We start from the raw sequence: 21245 nt of genomic DNA, 5'->3' as shown, positions 1-21245 counted from the left end.
GCTCGCAAACATATCATCATACCAACCGGGAAAACAGGAGCTCGATTCACTCGTATGGACCCGAAAATCAGCGAGAAGACACGCGAAACGCTTGGGAGATTGATAAAGCGGCCGCCTCTAACAGAAAAACTGCTCGGAAAGCCGCCTTTTCGATTTCTCCACGACATTCTCACCGAAGTAAGCATCCCACGCTCACGAAAACTCATTCGAGTACGCGTCTCGACTAGGTAATGAAGAACACGGGCTTCCTCGACGGTCTCTACTCAGGAGAAGAGCTCAATTCGCAAAACGTCAAGGTAAAGTGACATAAGAACGAAGCCCCGTATACGACTACTCCTTCCTAAAAAAGGACAAAGAGACCAAGATGAGATTTCTTCAGAAGGCCATTGACGTCACAGGTAAGCATTTAGAACGAACCCATTACCATAAATAGATAAGGGGTTCATTCGAAAAATTTTTTGGAATTTTTTTAGTATTTGTTACCCGTGGTCCCGTATCGTGTCGACCGTCCAAAGTCGTCGCCGGTCAGGAGCCGGAAAAGACGAATGAATTTCTTCAGATTTTGGCATCGGCTGTGCTACAGAAAAAGGACAGTCGAGAGGCCGTACAACGAGTTTTAAATGGCGAGAAACCGGATCCCGCTGCACTTGGAGCCGCCGTCGAAAAATCAAAGAAAGAGTCCTCATCATCGTCATCGTCACGTAGAAAGGAGAAAGAGAAGGAGTCGACGACGAAAAAAGAGACTAGAGAAAAGGAAAAACGAAAAGATAAAGCGAAAAAGAAGAGAGAAGACGAACCAGTTGAAAAAGAGCCGCCTCTCGAAAACGGCGTCCTAGACGCAGCAGAAAAAGAAAAGGTACCATGTACACATCATTAATCCTCCACAAAATCATTGATTCTTTTAGTTGGACGATGAGGGCAGCGCTTCCGGGTCGACAACGCGTCTACCCCGACCATCATCCGCTAAGGGATCAAGAACGCGATCCGCTGACGCGCGGGGTGGCAAGAGCGAGCCGCCACCGGCTCCAGACGCAGAGGAACCCGCTCCACCGCCGCCACAAGAATCAACAGAAGATCACCTCATAGAGGAAACACCGTAAGAGATACCCCCTCTTCTTTTTTTTTTTTACGAGTTCTCTGATTTTTAGTGTTGTTACTGCGCCGGTGAGTCGTGTCGCGAGGCCCAGCAGCGCGCGTCCAGCTCCGCCTCGCGTGAAAACCACCGCAGAACCAGCCCTAGATAACGACCTAAGGTAAGACTAATTCCATATAAACAAAACTCACTTTTTTCCCTATAGAATAAGCTCGGGTCGCGAACGTGCGGCGCCTCCGGTCATCGTCGACGACAAGGCCGGCGATGAGAGCAATGACGACGACGATGATGACGTTGCTGATGAAGGAGCCTTCGTTCCTCAACCGGACATAGTCAAAGAACTGAATCCTATGAATGACGATGAAGAGGACCACGGTAAATAGAGAGAAAGTATTGTTTTCTTAGTCTAATATCCCCACCAGGTGCTCTCGTAAATACGCTCGTAAATACACAGAAGAAATTCGCGGAGAGAGACGCTCAAGTCGCCGATGAAAAGTCGCTTATTTCCGAAGCGCATTGGCGAAAGGAGAGAGAGCGAGTTGAGAAAGAGGTAGAGCCTAAAAAATCGCCCCCCACTCCCCCCTCAATACCACGTCCCTATCTCCATCAGATTGAACGATTGGTGTCCAGTATTCAAGGCCTAACAAGCAGCGCTCATCCCCTCGGACGAACCATGGACTACATCCAGGAAGATCTTGATAGCATGCACAAGGAACTAGCCATGTGGAAGAAGGAGAACGCGACACACGCAAAGTCACTAAAGAGAGAAGAAGAGTAAGACATAATATATAAACACTATTAGAAAATTCACCTCGTGAAAATCTAGAATTACTGACGCGGAAATCCAGCCCTTGCGAGATCAACTAAAAGAGCTGGATTCACAGATTGGGGATCAGGTAAACGCGACTATCTAAGAGATAGACGTCTCTATGTATCTGTTTTCAGGTTGAGTTGATACGCGGGGTCAAAACGAGGCTTGTACAAAACGACGAACAGATACGAAAGTTGTTAAATACGGTCGCGTTAGGCTCTAGGCAGACGTAAAACGGAACTCGAAAGGGGGGGAGAAAACGATTTTTGGGGGCGGGGAGATGTAATAAAAATAAAAATTATTTTGCCATGGATACGACTGGCCACGAATGTGGCTGATGACAGCCCTCCTCATCACCAATCTTGTCCTCATAGCCATCCCCACAGAACGCGTTATATGTGCTCTTAGGGGGGAACCCCTTTAGGGATCGATCTTCATTGATTCTGAAGGTAAATGTTGATGGATCGGTTCCGATGAAGTGTTGCGCGTTGACGCTAATCCATTGGTCGATAATAGCCACGCCTCCGTCGCCAAATCGCTTTAAATCGTCCTCCTTTGGACGATATAAAACCACGCGGTGGTCAACGCGTTTACGTACGTCATTTATCTCTAAAACAAAGGATTTAGATATTGAAATGTAAGAGGATTTTCTTTACCTTCTTCTAGAGCGTCTGTTGCTATGAAGACTACGTCTAATCCTGTTTCTTTTAGAGCTCTATTGATCTGCTTAGCTGCGCTCTCTAGGGATGGAAGGTTCTTTCTCTTGTGAAGAGTATAGTCCCCTCTTCTCAAGTGAACAGCCATATAGGGATAACCCAAATCAGAGTGCAATTTCTTTGGGGGTAAATTCTCGAAAATAAAACGCTGCGCTTCGGAAATTAAAACAGCGGAATACACCATACTACGACGAGCCTTATTAATATATAAAAATTAATTAATTAATATTAGAACAGGAGAGATTTTCTTACGTACATCCCACCATTCTTTATCGTAATGATTCTCGTGAACGACCGTCTCAAAGCGATCAAATAAAATAGATCTACGCGCCCACGTGACCAATAGATTAAATAAAAAATATTTACCTCATTACCATTACCTTGGCTGCGTTCTTGCTACATAGTCCGCTATAGTTGATGGATGACCTTGGAGAGATACACAGTGGAAATTTCTCGTTGCAAATTCTATTGAAACCCCGTATTGGCCTCTCCATATTCCCTCGCTATCTTGAGTGTATCTCATCCTCTCTTTGCACTCCTTCACTTCCATTTTAATATCCCAACGCCCATCAACAATAGGACAATGTTGAAGATAAATAATCTATAAAAACCCAAATTTACTAATTAATTAATTATCAAAATATGAATAATACCTCATCTATAAAATTTCCCTCCTTCTCCCTTACGTATTCCTCGAACTCGATCACCGGTACAAACCGCGACAACGCGTCCAAATCGAAGAACTTACGCCACGGTAAATTTTTCTGCTCGACATTATTCGATTTCCAATGATAGAGACGACGCCAGGGCGGGAGAACGAGAAACCAGTTCGTTCGATGCGAATCGAGCTGTGCGAGACGTCGGACGGTGAGTGCCGCGCGCATGTAGACGTCTCGGTTTAGGTTGAAGCCTTCGCCTCGATTTACTGCGTACAAAAAGAAGCTTTTGCGCGTGTTTGGAGTTGCCGCGGCTACTTTTAGAGACGGATCGTCTATTATGTCGTCTAATGCGACCGCGAGAGCGAGGAGAAAGCACGCGGAAAGAAGGGAAAGTCGCTTCTTTTTGAACTCGAGCATTTTTTGGTCCGGGTTTCTTACCGACCCGGATGCGAATAGAATGGCGTCTTCTTCTTTGGTAAAAACGACTTCTGATCGAACGCCTGCGTTGCGAATCCATTTAGGAGCCTTCCATGTACACGGTCAAAGCGATTATGATCCTCGACAACGACGGGGAGCGCATTCTATCGAAGGTTCTTCTTCGCATACGGGTCCTCTCGCAGGAAACGATCTTTTTCTCGCCAGTACTACGACCAGACGTGGCCCAGCGCTAAAGAACAGAAAGAATTCGAAAAGAACGTCTTTCAGAAGACCCAACGAGCGAACGGTACCAAAGCATAGACGAGTAAACGGAGAAGAAAAGAACGCGCGTTCTTTCCAGCCGAAATCGTCATGTTCGAGGGGGTAACGTGCGTCTATCGCAGCAACGTCGACCTCTTCTTTTACGTCATCGGTTCGGCGAATGAAAACGAGGTGGGTTAGAGCGAGAATTTCGACGATTTTAGTAGGATTCCTTTTTTTCCCTTAGTTGATTCTCGTAAATGTTTTAAGTGGTCTTTACGATTCCATCAGTCAGTTATTGCGGTAATATTAATCTGCGGAAAAAATTGGTTTAAAATTAACGTTATTTTAATTAGAAAAAATGTGGAGAAAGCGGCCCTATTGGACAATCTCGACGGAATCATGCTTATCGTGGACGAAATTGTTGACCAGGGGTAAGCAGAGAGAGAGAGAAATGATATAGTATCAGTCTTCTATACCTGTGTCTGTGTGAAGAATTGTTCTCGAGTCTGATCCCAATACCATAACTCAGAGAACAGCTATGAAGGCAAGCATCAAAAGGACTTGATTTCTATTGAAAGTTTACCTTGTATTGCAGCTGGATGACATCCCCCTCTCCGAGCAATCTGTAGCTCAAGTAGGAAAACACGTAAGTCCCATAATCATATATCCTTACCTGAATTTTCTCCCCCAGGTGCTTCAAACAGCCAAAGATCAGCTCAAGTGGTCTCTACTACGATAAACATACCCAATCGCAACAAACTCCTTTTTGTCTGTCCTGTTTTCGGATGCACATGCACATAACAATAATAATAATAAGACACTCGACGAAAAAACTTGACTGCTGCAGTGCGCTCATTTCAAAAACGCTACGAGGAAACAAACCTTTTTTTTTCAATCAATCGTGGATCCACCGCTTCCGCTTCCGGATGCATCACCTCCACCAGGGAGCACCACCTCCTGGCATTCCACCGGGCATTCCACCACCGGGAGCGCCACCGGCTTGCTGATAGAGCTTCGTCATAACAGCCATGCAGATTTTCTCGAGTTCCTTCTGCTGATGATCGAACTCGTTCTTTTCCGCTGTCTAGAATAGAGTCTCGTCGCGTGGGGATGGAGGGAGACTTTGTCTTAAGACTCTACCTGATTCTGGTCAAGCCAGTCCGTGACTTCCTTGCATTTATCCACTATGCTCTAATGCGATTCTCTAAGTATCCTCTAGGCTATTCTAATCTTACCTTCATCTCATAGACGTAGGTCTCCAAGTTATTCTTCGCTGTGACGCGATCCCTCTGCTTCTCGTCTTCCTCCTCGTATTTCTCCGCTTCGGCGACCATTCGCTCGATTTCCTCCTTGCTCAATCGTCCCTTGTCGTTTGTAATCGTAATCTTATTCTCTTTGCCCGTGCTCGAGTCGACAGCGGAGACGTTGAGAATGCCGTTTGCGTCGATATCGAACGTGACTTCGATTTGGGGAACGCCGCGTTGTGCAGGGGGAATTCCCGTCAATTCGAATTCGCCTAGAAGATTATTCTGAGCCGCCATACTACGCTCACCCTCGTAGACCTAAAGAAGAAACAAAGAAAGAAAGAATAATAGATAGTGTCACCCTGCAATTGTTCTCTATATGTAGAGATATTGATTCTAGCCTATAGAGACTTCTTTGATTGTTCTCTAGTGTTAGGAGTACAAGTATAAGCATATGATATTGTCAGGTTCCTACTACTATAGTCTATAGTGTCCTCTATGTTAGGAGCTATGTGATATTGTCAAGGTTTTCACTACTATCTGAAGATGTTTTTCCCGTCCTTTTCTCAAATACTACGTAACAAGTATCTCTCCTGTAGAACGAGATACTGTGTTATTATTGTCGCACTTATCTAAAGTAAACAAACACCTCTCATGCAAAGGAAACGCCCCATAAAGCCCCACTCAAGTAAGTGTGTATTTCATATAGAGAAACGGTCTTTCGTACCTGAATGAGGACGCCCGGCTGATTGTCGGAGTACGTCGTGATATTATAATGCTGTTTCGTTGGAATCGTGCTGTTTCTCTTGATGAGAACGTTGAAAACGCCGCCAACCATCTCAATGCCAAGCGAAAAGGGAACAACGTCGAGAAGAAGCAAATCCTTCACTTCCTCGCTCTTGTCACCAGCAAGAATAGCCGCTTGAACAGCTACAAAACAAATAGGAACCCTCATTAAATCATTGCTCTTTGTCTACCGGCCCCATAGGCAACGGCTTCATCAGGATTAATCGACTTATTCAGCTCCTTTCCGTTGAAGAAATCGCGAAGTAGCGACTGAATTTTCGGAATTCGCGTCGATCCGCCAACAAGAACGACTTCATCAATCTCATTTTTCGCCAATTTCGCGTCGCTCAACGCTTTCTCGACGGGCTCCATAGTCGAGCGAAACAAATCGTCGTTGAGCTCGTCGAATCGCGCGCGCGTGATCGTGCGAAAAAAATCGATTCCCTCGAAGAGAGAATCGATTTCGATGGACGCTTGAGCGCCGGAGGAAAGCGTGCGCTTGGCGCGCTCGCACGCCGTTCGCAAACGACGCAACGAACGCTTATTCGTCGTCAAATCTTTCTTGTATTTTCTCTCAAATTCTTCCGTGAAGAATTCGACCATTCGATTGTCGAAATCTTCGCCGCCCAAGTGAGTGTCACCAGCCGTGGATTTCACCTCGAAAATTCCCTCTTCGATGACGAGAACGCTCACGTTGAACATTCCGCCGCCCAAATCGAATATGAGAACAATTTTTTCGGTCGTGTCGGATTTTTTATCGAGACCGTAGGCGATTGCCGCCGCCGTGGGTTCGCTGATGATTCGCATGACGTTGAGACCGGCAATTCTGCCGGCATCTTTCGTCGCTTGACGTTGGGAATCGTTGAAGTAGGCGGGTACCGTGACGACGGCGTTTTTGACCGTTTTGCCGAGGTACGCTTCGGCCGTCTCTTTCATTTTCGTCAGAACCATGGAGGAAACCTTTATGAGAGAATGTGTTGCTCATTTTTATGCCACGCCCCCGCAGAAGGTTATGAGATTTTATTATCATGAGAATGTTGCTCATTTTTTATGCCACGCCCCCGCAAAAGATCATCAAGATTTTATTATCTTGCTCATTTTTTATGCCGCGCCCACGCAGGTCACCGCGCCCACGCTTTTACCTCTTCGGCGAAAAATGTCTTCACTTCCGCTTTGTATTCGACCTGAATCTTCGGTTTTCCGGCGTCTTCGACGATTCTGAACGGCCAGTGTTTCATGTCCGATTGGACGGACGATTCGTTGAATCGTCGACCGATGAGACGCTTCGCGTCTAAAAGAAGCGCGCGCTCCCTTGGGAAGCCTCTTCTCGTGCGAAAACCTACCGAAGACCGTGTTGTTGGGGTTGCGAGCGACTTGACTCTTCGCCGCATCGCCGATCAGGCGTTCGGTGTCCGTAAACGCGACGTACGACGGCGTGGTTCGATTTCCTTGATCGTTCGCGATGATTTCGACTTTTCCGTGCTGGAATACGCCGACGCACGAGTAGGTCGTGCCCAGATCGATGCCGACCGCTGGTTCCGATATTTTAGCCATGGTTTTCGGCGATGCAGTGATGACTGTAGCACGAAGCGAGGGTGACTTGATCTTAGACGAACGTGACGTGCGTCACGAGTTGTCTTCGATTTCGTTAGACATGACATGCGCGTTCTTTCCAGCCGAAATCGTCATGTTCGAAGGAGGTTATAACGTGCGTCTATCGCAGCAACGTCGTCCCCTTCTTTTACTCATCGGTTCGGCGAATGAAAATTAACGAGGGGGGTTAGAGCGAGAATTTCGACGATTTTGATTTTAGCATCGCTTTTCCCTTAGTCGATTCTCGTGAATGTTTTAACTGGTCTTTACGATTCAATCAGTCAGCTATTGCGGTAATATTAATCTGCGAAAAAAAATTAGTTAAAATGAGCGTTATTTTTAATTAGAAAAATGTGGAGAAAGCGGCCCTATTGGACAATCTCGACGGAATCATGCTTATCGAGGACAAAATTGTTGACCAGGGGTAAGCAGAGAAATGATATAGTATCAGTCTTCTATACCTGTGTCTGTGTGAAGAATTGTTCTTGAGTCTGATCCCAATACCATAACTCAGAGAACAGCTATGAAGGCAAGCATCAAAAGGACTTGATTTCTATTGAAAGTTTACTTTGTATTGCAGCTGGATGACATTCCCCTGTCCGAGCAATCTGTAGCTCAAGTAGGAAAACACGTAAGACCCCATAATCATATATCCTTACCTGAATTTTCTCTCCCAGGTGCTTCAAACAGCCAAAGATCAGCTCAAGTGGTCTCTACTACGATAAACACACCCAATCACAACAAACTCCTTTTTGTCTGTCTTGTTTTTGAATGCACATGCGCATAACAATAATAATAAGACACTCAACGAAAAAAAAAAACTCACTGCGCTCGACTCATACAGGAAGAACTCCACTCTCAAACGCTGTGAGGGGTCCCCTAATCAAACTAATCAACCTCTTCGATTGTGGGTCCACCGCTTCCGCTTCCGGACGCATCTCCACTGGGGGCACCTCCACCAGGAGCACCACCAGGGAATCCTCCCGGCATTCCACCGGGCATTCCACCGGGCATTCCACCACCGGGAGCGCCACCGGCTTGCTGATAAAGCTTCGTCATAATAGGCATGCAGATTTTCTCAAGTTCCTTCTGCTGATGATCAAACTCGTCCTTTTCTGCTGTCTAGAATAGAGTCTCGTTGCGTGGGGAAAGGGTAAAGTTTGTCTTAAGACTCTACCTGATTCTGGTCAAGCCAGTCCGTCACTTCCTTGCATTTATCAACTATGATCTTCTTATCGTCTTCGCTGATCTTATCCTTGAGCTTGTCATCCTCTACGGTGCTCTAATACGAAGTAACGTGATTCTCTAAGTACACTCTAGGCTATTCAAATCTTACCTTCATCTGATAAGCGTAGCTCTCCAAGTTATTCTTCGCTGTGACGCGATCCCTCTGCTTCTCGTCTTCCTCCTTGTATTTCTCCGCTTCGGAGACCATTCGCTCGATTTCCTCCTTGCTCAATCGTCCCTTGTCGTTTGTAATCGTAATCTTATTCTCTTTGCCCGTGCTCGAGTCGACAGCGGAGACGTTGAGAATGCCGTTTGCGTCGATATCGAACGTGACTTCGATTTGGGGAACGCCGCGCGGTGCAGGGGGAATCCCCGTCAATTCGAATTTGCCTAGAAGATTATTCTGAGCCGTCATACTACGCTCACCCTCGTAGACCTAAAGAAAAAAAACAAAATATAAGAGAGTGTCATTCTATGATTGTTCTCTCTATCAGAGATATAGTGTTTTCATTAGATTGTTCTCTATATGTAGAGATATTGATAGTGTTAGGAGCACATGTCCGTATAATATCAAGGAATCTATTAGAAGTATCTCTCCTACAGAACGAGATACTGTTTGTTATTATTGTCGCACTTGTCTAAAGTAAACAAACACCTCCCATGCAAAGGAAACGCCCCATAAAACAATCCTCATTGATTCTATTTTATACCTGGATGAGTACGCCCGGCTGATTGTCGGAATACGTCGTGAATTTCTGCTGTTGTTTCGTTGGAATAGTGCTGTTTCTCTTGATGAGAACGGTGAAAACGCCGCCAGCCGTCTCAATGCCAAGAGACAAGGGAGCAACATCGAGAAGAAGCAAATCCTTCACTTCCTCGCTCTTATCACCAGCAAGAATAGCCGCTTGAACAGCTACAAAAAAGACTCTAAATCCCATATAAATAATTTCTAATTATTTACCGGCTCCATAGGCAACGGCTTCATCAGGATTAATCGACTTATTCAGCTCCTTCCCGTTGAAAAAATCGCGAAGTAGCGACTGAATTTTCGGAATTCGCGTCGATCCGCCAACAAGAACGACTTCATGAATCTCATTTTTCGCCAATTTCGCATCGCGCAACGCCTTCTCGACGGGCTCCATAGTCGAGCGAAACAAATCGCCGTTGAGCTCGTCGAATCGCGCGCGCGTGATCGTATGAAAAAAGTCAATTCCTTCGAAAAGAGAATCGATTTCGATGGACGCTTGAGCGCTGGAAGAAAGCGTGCGCTTAGCGCGCTCGCACGCCGTTCGCAAACGACGCAACGAACGCTTATTCGTCGTCAAATCTTTCTTGTGTTTTCTCTTGAATTCTTTCGTGAAGAATTCAACCATTCGATTGTCAAAATCTTCGCCACCCAAGTGAGTGTCACCGGCCGTGGATTTCACCTCGAAAATTCCCTCCTCGATGACGAGAACGCTCACGTCGAACGTTCCGCCGCCCAAATCGAATATGAGAACATTTTTTTCAGTCGTGTCGGATTTTTTATCGAGACCGTAGGCGATTGCCGCCGCCGTGGGTTCGTTGATGATTCGCATGACGTTGAGACCGGCAATTACGCCGGCGTCTTTCGTCGCTTGACGTTGGGAGTCGTTGAAGTAGGCGGGTACCGTGACGACGGCATTGTTGACCGTTTTGCCGAGGTACGCTTCCGCCGTCTCTTTCATTTTCGTCAGAACCATGGAGGAGACCTTTATCAGAGAATATGTTGCTCGTTTTTATGCCACGCCCCCGCAAATGGTCATCAGAGAATGTGTTGCTCATTTTTTATGTCGCGCCCACGCAGGTCACCGCGCCCACGCTTTTACCTCTTCGGCGAAAAATGTCTTCACTTCCGCTTTGTATTCGACCTGAATCTTCGGTTTTCCGGCGTCTTCGATGACTTTGAACGGCCAGTGCTTCATGTCCGATTGGACGGACGATTCGCCGAATCGTCGACCGATGAGACGCTTCGCGTCTAAAAGAAGCGCGCGCTCCCATGGGGAACCTCTCCTCGTGGCGAAAACCTACCGAAGACCGTGTTGTTCGGGTTGAGAGCGACTTGGCTTTTCGCCGCATCGCCGATCAGGCGTTCGGTGTCCGTAAATGCGACGTAGGACGGCGTCGTTCGATTTCCTTGATCGTTCGCGATGATTTCGACTTTTCCGTGCTGGAATACGCCGACGCACGAGTAGGTCGTGCCCAGATCGATGCCGACCGCTGGTCCCGATATTTTAGCCATGGTTTTCGGCGATGCAGTAGCACGAAGCGAGGGTGACTTGATCTTAGGCGAAGCCACGTGGAGAGGACGTGCGTCACGAGTTGTCTTCGAGAAGGTTCTTTTAATTTCGTTAGACCATATTTAGGCATAGGCGGTTCCTAGTGGAAGCTTCTGGAACACTATCACGTGCGTAAACATTGCGTCCCGTATTTACACGTCACTGCAGCTTATTTATAGAAATTAGTCAACCTCAAGAAGAGGATCGCGAAGATTTTCTAACAGTTTTTGAACTGCTTCTTCATCCTTCTTTGCATAAGACGAGTTCTGCGACGTCTCTTTATCAGAAGCAGCTTTTCTCCCCAGCCAAATTCGAACTCTAACAGAAAATCTATAACAACCATATACAATCCAGACAGCGTACGGCCACCAGAAAACAACGTTCAGCAGAACAATAAGAACAACGTGGGCAGCATCTTCGGAACCAATTGCTTCCGGATCGTTGACATTTAGCCCGGCAAACAAAAACAAATTCACCAAGACGCCCATTTCGTATAAATTCGAATACTTCTTCTTATACGGCTTCCCAAACCACTGCAGAAAAATCATTCCTAGGGAAATGAAAGCCAAGAAAAGTAGACGAGCGGTGACGGACACAGCCGCCGTTGTCGAGAAAAGAACCAAGACGAATCGTTTGACATACGTGAGACTGATCCACCACTCTGTTCCCTTTCTGTACTGATGAGCGCAGGCTTTTCTCAGGCGACGAGCAAACGGCTTCTTCTCCAACTTGGGGTGTTTCAAATAGACGAGAAATAGTATCGGCGCCGGAATGACGAAGGTGAGTAGAAGAACGATGCCGGCAACGGCGAAAGGCGTGTGTTCCGAGTCGAAACACTTGAGCGTAGGATCAGCCAAAACTCGAATTTCGTTAGCAATGAAAACCGTGCAGCTAATCGCCGAGAAAGCGAATTCCGCGATGGGAACGTAAACGTAGGCGAGAACGATGAGAAACGTATCGAGAACTTTTGACATTTTAATGTACTGGGCCATCGTTCGACTGCAACGCGCCATCAGAAAGATAACGAAGAGTAGAAGAAAAAAGATCGTCTGCAAGCCGGCAATGAAAGCGAGTCGTTCGAGCGGCGACAATTCTTCGGCGACGCAAAATCCCGTAGAATAAACAGTCAAATGAAATCCAAAATAGCTAAACGATTGTGGTCGAACAAATAGTCGAACAACCTATATAGAAAAAAAAAACTAAGGCATACAGCGTGCACGTATCCCTGTCCTATATACCAGTGTACCTGAGCATAGAAGAGCCAAGAGGCGAAGATGGAGCTCGCCACAATTCGAAAAACCATGCTCAAACTTACGTAAAGCGTTGCAGTTATAAACGTCACGACAATCGTTATGGCCAACTGCTTTTTCCAGTCCTTGCACTCAATACATTTCTATAGAAGTCCTATTTCTACTCTACTGAACATATGGAGGTACCGATCTTACTTGTGTTACGAGTGTCAACGATTTTCCCCTCTCACAGCGACCGCAGAGAACTCCCGTGTAATTTTCCATACAGTGCGCCTTCGGATGAGAATAATTGTACTCATAAACTGTTTCCAACGAATTCTCGTGGCAGTTTTCCGTACAGAAGTGCGAGCCGAATTTTCTTTTTGCGTCACTTCCATTCGTCTTCAACGGATCGATAATAGAAACGTTTGCGAAGTCGTCGGGTTCGAGCGATCCCACCCATACAGCATCCAGAACATTCAATTCTCGACCATCCGTTCCGCAATCGACGTGACTTAGATTCGCGCAATGACAAACGAAATTACCGGTCAAATAACTCTCCAATCTTTTAATCGTCGATTTTGATTGTTTTATGTGTTCAGCAGCCTACGTAACATACGTATTTAATTATTTAATCAAAGACAGGTGTCTCACTTCTGAGGAGCTGCTGTCTTTTGGAAACTCGTAGCCAATATGACACGGAGCTAGTTCGAAGTCAATGGACAAAGTGCACTCGCTACCTCGAAAAATCGAATGCCATTTAACGTAGAGAGAGCCCTTCGCTCCAACCGGACCAGCAAGTGAAAGCCCATTAATTGGCTGGCTAGCATCAAAATAATACAAGGTATCCCAACCGTACTCAGTCAACCGTTGGCGCAAAAGAGCAGACGGCAACTCATCTACAGCATACAAATCAACCGGAGGTAAAACCTTAGAAAAAAAATTAAACAAACGTAATTTTTAAATTAATTAATTAATTAAACCTGCATTGATGCTTGAACGGGACCCGTCCTATCTAACTCATCTCTCGGATCTAAATAGAGAGCGAATCTCTCCCCAGGAGCTGGATACAAAGTGATATCAAATGGCTGCACAAAAACCGAGCAGTCAGACGTGTAACGCAAATCGAGATAGTTCTTGAATCGCGAGTTTGCTAATCGTCGCGAACTTCCGTATAAACACGATCCAAAGGGAACCCAACGATCGTGTACGAAGTGCGAGACTACGTCGCGTTGGAACGCCGCTCCTCGACCGCCTCCAAGCGCAATCAAATTGTCGACAGTGCACTCCAACGTCTCGTTCATTCGATCAAAAAGCGATGATGCGTTTATAGACGAATCAAAGCCACCCCTATAGAAATGAAAATCGATTATCTTAGACTACAATACGTTCGTATTCGTACGTATTGTTCTTGAGGCTGTTGATTCGCTTTGCGACGTTATTTCTCGTGCACTCTCCATCTCTAAAATGAAAGCGCACGTTGTCGACGTCCTTGAAGCAGTCGCACGTCGCTTTGGAAAAGAATATCGACGCGACGGCCGTGCTGATGGGAAAGAGTCGTCGAGATCGCGATCTCGACGACACTTGACTGACGTTGCATAGATAGAACGTCGACGCGTACACGTCATTACCCGAAACCGAAGCAGTATTATTATAAAAATGAATCTATAAAGAAAAAAATATATGAGCGTTTTTGAGTGACGTCATACCTGTGACGTTTCGTTGAAGATTGGCGACGTGGCGTAGTCGTAATGGAGATGAGAGTCGCCCGTTATGAAACAGTTTCCGCCCGTGTCGAGATGCGATTGGAAGTTGATCAAATCGACGTACGTTTCCGACGACGTCGTCAAATCGGCGAATATCGCTCCGCCGTTCACGCTAGCACTATTATTTATAAAGTGAATGTGATCCACCTAAAAGAGACCGACACTAAGAGTAAAATATACATTGTAGTCTCTAAAACGCTCACGTTTACAAAATTGGCGTGGCTGAATAAACGAAGGTCGAGTGCACAGCCGAACAAGCAACCGCTATTGTTTTGAAATCGCGCTTCGCCGGAAATTGTGATGTTCGAACTCGCCGACTCGACGGCACCGCCTCGGTTCTCATCAAAAAGTGTCCTAAAATTATATCAAACGTTCAATTTAATTAAAACTTGGTTTTTTACTTTGTTCCGTTGAAAATGACGTTCGCTTCTTTGGAGAAGACGGCTGCACTATTGGCCTTATTTCTCTCGAATTTGCAGTCTTCGAATATCACTTTCGGCGGCAAATCGTACGGATGATCGGTATTTCCCGGACCGTAGCCGGCATCCGAATAAATCATGACGGCACTCCCGGCGCCAAAATACTGAAAAGCATTATTTTCTTCAAAACGCGTATTTCCAAAATACGCCACGTTCTCCTCCTTATTCTTTTCATACACAATCAAGACGGCGCCCCCTTCGAGAACGGCAGTATTCTTTCGAAAAACACTGTTTCTGACGTAGACAAAATTGTCGTGACAACCGTTAAAGAAGAAAATCAACATGCCACATCCACTGAAGCATTTATTGTCACGGATGCGCATTCCGTCCAACGTTATCCTACTATTACGTGTCTCGTTAATTGCTTCTATGAGCAACGGTATGGCAAAGCCAAACACCATACCAGTCACTTGTACATCTCTTATCTCCACAATCACGTCACTGGTGTTGCTCAGTACGACGCCAAATAAATATCGAGTCTGCAAAGGATTGTGCTCGTTTCTCGCTATGTTGCCGTAGCCGTAAAACGAAACATTGGCTGCGGATTCAAAAGAGGTGCTAGACATTTGAAAACAATTTTTGCAAGGATTGGGAGACGAATAAAAGAAAAGCAAGCCCCACGAACCATTTCCCGCCCTTTCGTTAAAGACCTCCAAAGTCGGCGGAATTGTATAGAAGAAATGACAATGAGAAACGGTTACTTGAAACGAAGTAAGAAAGAATATGTTATATGACGCCATTGAGAAATTGACCGTGCAGTTATCCAATTTAACGTTTCTGCAGCCAACAAAAGTCATTATTCCTAGTTGCTCCTGACCGTTCAAAGTATCTTTCCTTATTGACGTAGGCCTATACGGGCTCTCAGTGAGGTCAAATGTCAAATTCACGAAAGACAAATTCGTTAGACGAACGAATGCAATTCGATCGCGAACGCGAATGACGGCGCTTTCATTCGCCGAAGAGACGGTCACATTCGAATAGAACAAAATGTGATAATGGCCTTTGACTAGATGCTTGCCTGGTTCCAAAAGAATCGATATGTGTTTGAGGAAGAAGGTGTTGCAGTAGCCCTGATGAAGTCGATCGAGAACCGCATCGAGATTGTCGTATCGGCACGAGTTTCCGTTTGGTGAGAAATCGCTCGAAGACTCGGATCCGTGGACGTACCACGTGTTCGCCGTGGCGCAGGCGTTCGAGCAGTTGTAGGAGATGCCGTACGAATGCGAGATGCAATACAATAGGCCGAGAAACCCGTAGATTTTCCTCATCGAAAGTCGCTCGTGTGACCTTGGGCATACCCGGATAAGAAGCTATGGAAATTCTAGAAAAAGACGATCGTAAGCAAGAAGAGGATCTCGAAACAAAGTTTCGCTTTCAGTATCCTGGCGATTTTTCTTCTTTAGTGCTATATAGACTACAGAATGAACACATTTTCTTTTCAACCAAGGCATACAACTGTAGAGCTTTTATAGATTCCATAGAGGCCAAGAAAGGCATAGGGCCACCAGAAGATAATTTCCATAAGAACGGCGTACTTTTCATTAATTAATTGAGACCAGCGAAAACGAATAAATTCCCCAGAATACCCGTCTCGTATAAATTAGCATAATTCTTTTTAAACGGACGCATAAAAATCTGAAGAAGAATCATTGCATATAAAAGATTAGTCGACTGTAAGAAGAGGATCGCGAAGATTTTCTAACTGTTTTTGAAGAGCTACTTGGTCTGCTTTTGAAGAAGACGATTTCTGCGACATCTCCTTATCGGAGACGACTTTTCTCCCCAGCCAAATTCGAACTCTAACAAAAAATCGATACCAACCATATAACGACGATACAATAAACGGCCACCAAAAAACAATGTAGAGCAAACCGAGAAGAACTTTGTAGGCAGCACCGCCTTCCGGCTGAATCGCTTCCGGATCATTGACATTCAAACCGGCAAACAAAAACAAATTCACCAAAACGCCCATTTCGAAATAATTCGAATAGGTCTTCTTATACGGCTGCACGAACCACTGCATCAAAATCATTCCTAGGGAAATGAGAGCCAAGTAAAGTAGACGAGTGGTGATGGACACAGCAGCCATAGTCGCAAAAAGAACCAATACGAATCGTCTAACGTAAGTCAAAGTGATCCACCACTCTTTACCCTCTCTGAACTGATGAGCACAGGCTTTTCGAAGACGACGTGCAAACGGTTTCTTCTCCAATTTAGGATGTTTTAGATAGACGAGAAATAGTATTGGCGTTGGGATGATGAAGACGAGTAGAAGCACGATGCCGGCGACGGCGAACGGAAAGTGTTCCGAGTCGAAACACTGCATCGTCGGATCGGCCATAACTCGAATCTCATTGGAAATATAAACCGTGCAGCTGATCGACGAGAAAGCGAATTCGGCGGCGGGAACGTAGACGTAGGCGAGAACGACGAGAAACGTGTCGAGAAGTTTGGACATTTTGATGTAGCGCGCGATCGTTCGACTGCAGCGCGCCATCGCAAAAAGGATCGCGATGAAAATAAAGAACGTCGTTTGCAAGGCGGCAATGAGAGCGAGACGTTCGAGTGGCGTCAACTCTTCGGCGACGCAAAAACCGGTGGCAAAAACAGTCAACTGAAAGGCGAAAATGTTGAAAAATTGAGGCCGAACAAAGAATCGAACAACCTATAGAGAAAAACTAATGATGAATTCAGCATCCTATCATATGTATACCTGAGCATAGAAGAGCCACGAGGTGACGATGGAACTGGCGACGGTTCGAAAAACCATGCTCACAGTCACAGAAAAGGCGGCAACTGCCGACGTTATGGCAATCGTTATAGCCAACTTCTTTTTCCAACCCTCACACTCAATACATTTCTAAAAGAAAAAAAGGTCTTACTTCTATACTGATAATATATAGGTATATAGAGATCTTATACTTGCGTTACGAGCGTCAATGATTTTCCCTTTTGACAGCGACCACAGAGAACTCCCGTGTAATCTTTCAAGCAGTGCGCCTCCGGATTAGCATAGTTGTACTTGTAAATTGCTTCCAGCGAATTTTCGTTGCAGTTGTCGGTGCAGTAATGAGATCCAAATTTTCTACTCGTTTTATTCGATGTTTCGATAAGAGAAACGTTGGCGAAGTCGTCGGGTTCGAGCGATCCCACCCATACAGTATCAAGAACATTCAATTCTCGACTATCCGTTCCGCATTCGACGTGACTAAGATTCGCGCATTGACAGACGAAATTACCGGCTAAATAAGTCCCTAGTCTTTTAATCGTCGATTTTGATTGTTTTATGTGTTCAACAGCCTAGGCAACATACGTATTTAATTATTTAATCAAAGGCATGTGTCTCACTTTTGCGGAGTCGCTGTCCTTTGGAAACTCGTAGCCAATTTGACACGGAGCTAGTTCGAAGTCAATGAACAAAGCGCACTCACTACCTCGAAAAATCGAATGCCAATTAACGTAGAGAGAGCCCTTCGCTCCAACGGGGCCAGCAAGCGAAAGCCCATTAATCGGCTCACTAGCATCAAAATAATACAAGGTATCCCAACCGTACTCAGTCAACCCTTGACGCAAAAGAGCAGGCGGCAATTCATCCACAGTATACAAATCAATCGGAGGTAAAACCTTAGAAAAAAATTAAACAAACGTAATTTTTAAATTAATTAATTAATTAATTGAACCTGCATTGATGCTTGAACGGGACCCGTCCTATCTAACTCATCTCTCGGATCTAAATAGAGAGCGAATCTCTCCCCAGGCGCCGGATATAAAGTGATATCGAACGGCTGCACGGAAACCGAGCAGTCGGACGTGTAATGCAAAGCGGGATAGTCCTTGAATCGCGAGTTCGCTAATCGACGCGAACTTCCGTATAAACACGATCCAAAGGGAACCCAACGATCGTGTACGAAGTGCGAGACGACGTCGCGTTGGAACGCCGCTCCTCGACCGCCTCCAAGCGCAATCAAATTGTCGACAGTGCACTCCAACGTCTCGTTCATTCGATCGAAAAGCGACGATGCGTTTAGGGACGAATCAAAGTCACCCCTATAGAAATTGAATCGATTATCTTAGACTATATATACCTTAGATATTCTACGTGTTGTTCTTGAGGCTGTTGATTCGCTTTGCGACGTTCTTTCTTGTGCACTCTCCATCTCTAAAATGAAAGCGCACGTTGTCGACGTCCTTGAAGCAGTCGCACGTCGCTTTGAAAAAGAATATCGACGCGACGGCCGTGCTGATGGGAAAGTGCGAACGCGATTTCGGAATCGCCGACACTTGACTGTCGTTGCAAAGATAGAGCGTCGACGCGAACACGTCATTACCGGAAATCGAAGCCTTGTTATTATAAAAATAAATCTATAAAGAAAAAAATATATATATGGGCGTTTTTTTCTTGAGTGACGTCGTACCTGTGACGTTTCGATGAAGATTGGCGACGTGGCGAAGTCGTAATGAAGACGATCGTCGCCCGTTATGAAACACTTTCCGCCCGTGTCGAGAAGCGATTCGGAGTTAATCAAATCGACGTACGTTTCGGATGACGTCGTCAAATCGGCGAATATCGCGCCGCCGTGCACGCTAGCACTATTATTTATAAAGTGAATGTGATCCACCTGAATAAACACTAAGAGTATACACATCTCGTGGTCACTGAACGCTCACGTTTATAAAATTGGCGTGGCTGAATAAACGAAGGTCGAGTGCGCAACCGAATGAGCAACCGCTATTGTTTAGAAATTTCGCTTCGCCGGAGATTGTGATGTTCGAACTCGCCGACTTGACGGCACCACCTCGGTTTTCCTCAAAACGTGTCCTAAAATTGTATCAAACGTTTAATTAATTGAAACCTGTTTTTTTCGTCGTCTGACCCTGTTCCGTTGAAAATGACGTTCGCTTCTTTGGAGAAGACCGCTGCACTATTGGCGTTATTCCTCTCGAATTTGCAGTCTTCGAATATCACTTTTGGCGGCAAATCGTACGGATGATCGGTATTTCCCGGACCGTAGCCGGCATCCGAATAAATCATGACGGCACTCCCGGCGCCAAAATACTGAAAAGCATTATTTTCTTCAAAAGTCGTATTTCCAAAATACGCGACATTCTCCTCCTTATTCTTTTCATACACAACCAAGACGGCGCCCCCTTCGAGAACGGCAGTATTCTTTCGAAAACAACTGTTTCTGACGTAGACAAAATTGTCGTGACAACGGTCAAAGAAGAAAATCAACATGCCACATCCACTGAAGCATTTATTGTCATGGATGTGCATTCCGTCCAACGTTATCCTACTATTACGTGTCTCGTTAATTGCTTCTATGAGCAACGGTATGGCAAAGCCAAACACCATACCAGTCACACTCGTATCTCTTATCTCCACAATCACGTCACTGGTGTTGCTCAGTACGACGCCAAATAAATATCGAGTCTGCAAAGGATTGTGCTCGTTTCTCGCTATGTTGTCGTAGCCGTAAAACGAAGCATTGGCTGCGGATTCAAAAGAGGTGCTAGACATTTGAAAACAATTTTTGCAAGGATTGGGAGACGAATAAAAGAAAAGCAAGCCCCACGAACCATTTCCCGCCCTTTCGTTAAAGACATCCAAAGTCGGCGGAATTGTATAGAAGAAATGACAATGAGAAACGGTTACTTGAAATGAAGTAAGAAAGAATATGTTATATGACGCCATTGAGAAATTGACCGTGCAGTTATCCAATTTAACGTTTCTGCAGCCAACGAAAGTCATTATTCCTAGTTGCTCCAGACCGTTCAAATAATCCTTTCTTATTGACGTAGGCCTATACGGGCTCTCAGTGAGAACAAGTGTCAAATTAACGAAAGATAAATTCGTTAGACGAACGAATAGAATTCGACTTAGAATGCAAACGGTGGCGTTTTCGTTCGCCGCCGCCGAAGAGAAGGTCACATTCGAATAGAACGAAATGTGATAATGGTTTTCGACTCGATGAACGCCTGGTTCCAAGAGAATCGATATGTGTTTGAGGGCGAAGGCGTTGCAGTAGTTGTTGTGAAGTCGATTGAGAGCCGCCTCGAGATTGTCGTATCGGCACGCGCTTCCGTTTGGTGAGAAATCGCTCGAAGACTCGTTTACGGCGATGTACCACGTGTTCGCCGTGGCGCAGGCGTTCGAGCAGTTGTAGGAGATGCCGTACGAACGCGAGAAGCCGTACAATAGGCCGAGGAACCCGTAGAAGACGCCGAATCTCCTCATCGAAAGTCGCTCGTGTGACCTCGGGCATACCCGGATAAAAAGCTAAATCAATAGAAATTCTAGACGAGACCTTTATCAGAGAAAATGTTGCTCATTTTTTATGCCAGGCCCCCGCAAAAGGTTATGAGATTTTATCATCATGAGAATGTTGCTCCTTTTTTATGCCACGCCCCCGCAAATAGTCATCAAAGAATGTGTTGCTCATTTTTATGCCGCGCCCACGCTTTTGCCTCTTCGGCGAAAAATGTCTTCACTTCGGTTCCGCTTTGTATTCGACCTGAATCTTCGATTTTCCGGCGATTTTGAACGGCCAGTGCTTCATGTCCGATTGGACGGACGATTCGCCGAATCGTCGACCGATGAGCGTTTAAAAGAAGCGCGCGCTCCCATGGTGGACCTCTCCTCGTGCGAAAACCTACCGAAGACCGT

The 21245-nt window shown here is 45.6% G+C and overlaps 8 protein-coding genes across 24 annotated transcripts; 3 read left to right on the top strand and 5 right to left on the bottom strand.

Moving 5' to 3' along the window:
• The first annotated feature begins 11 nt into the window (after positions 1-11).
• On the top strand, positions 12-2169 carry LOC136193634 (TRAF3-interacting protein 1-like). Its single transcript, XM_065982558.1, has 11 exons — positions 12-177; positions 228-296; positions 350-398; positions 474-856; positions 906-1096; positions 1149-1253; positions 1299-1468; positions 1516-1643; positions 1704-1867; positions 1920-1989; positions 2039-2169. The coding sequence occupies exons 1-11, from the start codon at positions 55-57 to the stop codon at positions 2135-2137; spliced, it is 1551 nt and encodes a 516-aa protein (XP_065838630.1). The 5' UTR covers positions 12-54; the 3' UTR covers positions 2138-2169.
• On the bottom strand, positions 2011-3728 carry LOC136193639 (GDP-fucose protein O-fucosyltransferase 2-like). Its single transcript, XM_065982565.1, has 5 exons — positions 3274-3728; positions 3001-3221; positions 2877-2943; positions 2561-2816; positions 2011-2513 (listed from the first exon to the last, which is right to left on the bottom strand). Exons 1-5 carry the CDS (start codon positions 3694-3696, stop codon positions 2203-2205), a joined length of 1278 nt encoding a protein of 425 aa, XP_065838637.1. The 5' UTR covers positions 3697-3728; the 3' UTR covers positions 2011-2202.
• LOC136193642 (coatomer subunit zeta-1-like) lies at positions 3719-4798 on the top strand. Of its 2 annotated transcripts, XM_065982568.1 has the most exons (9): positions 3719-3754; positions 3801-3869; positions 3922-4003; positions 4058-4149; positions 4205-4260; positions 4314-4391; positions 4453-4504; positions 4556-4606; positions 4652-4798. In XM_065982568.1, the coding sequence occupies exons 1-9, from the start codon at positions 3737-3739 to the stop codon at positions 4697-4699; spliced, it is 546 nt and encodes a 181-aa protein (XP_065838640.1). In that variant the 5' UTR covers positions 3719-3736; the 3' UTR covers positions 4700-4798. The 2 variants fall into 2 exon arrangements, with proteins under 2 accessions (XP_065838640.1, XP_065838639.1); XM_065982567.1 differs by having other exon boundaries at positions 4556-4798.
• LOC136193630 (heat shock cognate 71 kDa protein-like) lies at positions 4249-8163 on the bottom strand. Of its 2 annotated transcripts, none has more exons than XM_065982550.1 (8): positions 8045-8163; positions 7334-7887; positions 7133-7281; positions 6182-6950; positions 5932-6134; positions 5196-5522; positions 5101-5151; positions 4249-5044 (listed from the first exon to the last, which is right to left on the bottom strand). In XM_065982550.1, the coding sequence occupies exons 2-8, from the start codon at positions 7542-7544 to the stop codon at positions 4892-4894; spliced, it is 1863 nt and encodes a 620-aa protein (XP_065838622.1). In that variant the 5' UTR covers positions 7545-7887; positions 8045-8163; the 3' UTR covers positions 4249-4891. The 2 variants fall into 2 exon arrangements, with proteins under 2 accessions (XP_065838622.1, XP_065838623.1); XM_065982551.1 differs by having other exon boundaries at positions 5101-5144.
• On the top strand, positions 7204-8416 carry LOC136193644 (coatomer subunit zeta-1-like). 15 transcript variants are annotated; one of them, XM_065982579.1, is made up of 8 exons: positions 7208-7493; positions 7541-7585; positions 7643-7741; positions 7821-7876; positions 7931-8007; positions 8061-8112; positions 8164-8214; positions 8261-8414. In XM_065982579.1, the coding sequence occupies exons 2-8, from the start codon at positions 7543-7545 to the stop codon at positions 8306-8308; spliced, it is 426 nt and encodes a 141-aa protein (XP_065838651.1). In that variant the 5' UTR covers positions 7208-7493; positions 7541-7542; the 3' UTR covers positions 8309-8414. The 15 variants fall into 15 exon arrangements, with proteins under 15 accessions (XP_065838642.1, XP_065838645.1, XP_065838648.1 ...); XM_065982580.1 differs by having other exon boundaries at positions 7209-7493; positions 7562-7585; XM_065982582.1 differs by having other exon boundaries at positions 7210-7493; positions 7562-7585; positions 7667-7741; positions 8261-8413.
• Positions 8330-11134, bottom strand: LOC136193629 (heat shock cognate 71 kDa protein-like). Its single transcript, XM_065982549.1, has 7 exons — positions 10860-11134; positions 10658-10806; positions 9772-10540; positions 9521-9723; positions 8920-9246; positions 8761-8865; positions 8330-8705 (listed from the first exon to the last, which is right to left on the bottom strand). Exons 1-7 carry the CDS (start codon positions 11068-11070, stop codon positions 8472-8474), a joined length of 1998 nt encoding a protein of 665 aa, XP_065838621.1. The 5' UTR covers positions 11071-11134; the 3' UTR covers positions 8330-8471.
• A 124-nt stretch (positions 11135-11258) lies between these two features.
• Positions 11259-15869, bottom strand: LOC136193628 (uncharacterized). The gene is made up of 9 exons (XM_065982548.1): positions 14504-15869; positions 14306-14456; positions 14046-14249; positions 13739-14001; positions 13320-13686; positions 12991-13266; positions 12553-12942; positions 12354-12500; positions 11259-12288 (listed from the first exon to the last, which is right to left on the bottom strand). The coding sequence occupies exons 1-9, from the start codon at positions 15847-15849 to the stop codon at positions 11290-11292; spliced, it is 4143 nt and encodes a 1380-aa protein (XP_065838620.1). The 5' UTR covers positions 15850-15869; the 3' UTR covers positions 11259-11289.
• A 271-nt stretch (positions 15870-16140) lies between these two features.
• On the bottom strand, positions 16141-21137 carry LOC136193627 (uncharacterized). The gene is made up of 9 exons (XM_065982547.1): positions 19456-21137; positions 19250-19400; positions 18997-19200; positions 18681-18943; positions 18262-18628; positions 17930-18205; positions 17504-17881; positions 17295-17441; positions 16141-17246 (listed from the first exon to the last, which is right to left on the bottom strand). Exons 1-9 carry the CDS (start codon positions 20814-20816, stop codon positions 16245-16247), a joined length of 4149 nt encoding a protein of 1382 aa, XP_065838619.1. The 5' UTR covers positions 20817-21137; the 3' UTR covers positions 16141-16244.
• Between the last annotated feature and the right edge of the window lie 108 nt (positions 21138-21245).

This window comes from Oscarella lobularis, chromosome 12 (assembly GCF_947507565.1).
Source record: "Oscarella lobularis chromosome 12, ooOscLobu1.1, whole genome shotgun sequence".
In the NCBI taxonomy this organism is placed as follows: Eukaryota; Metazoa; Porifera; class Homoscleromorpha; order Homosclerophorida; family Oscarellidae; genus Oscarella; species Oscarella lobularis.
Note: the sequence above shows the minus strand (reverse complement) of the source record. Positions and strands in the feature narration are given on the sequence as shown.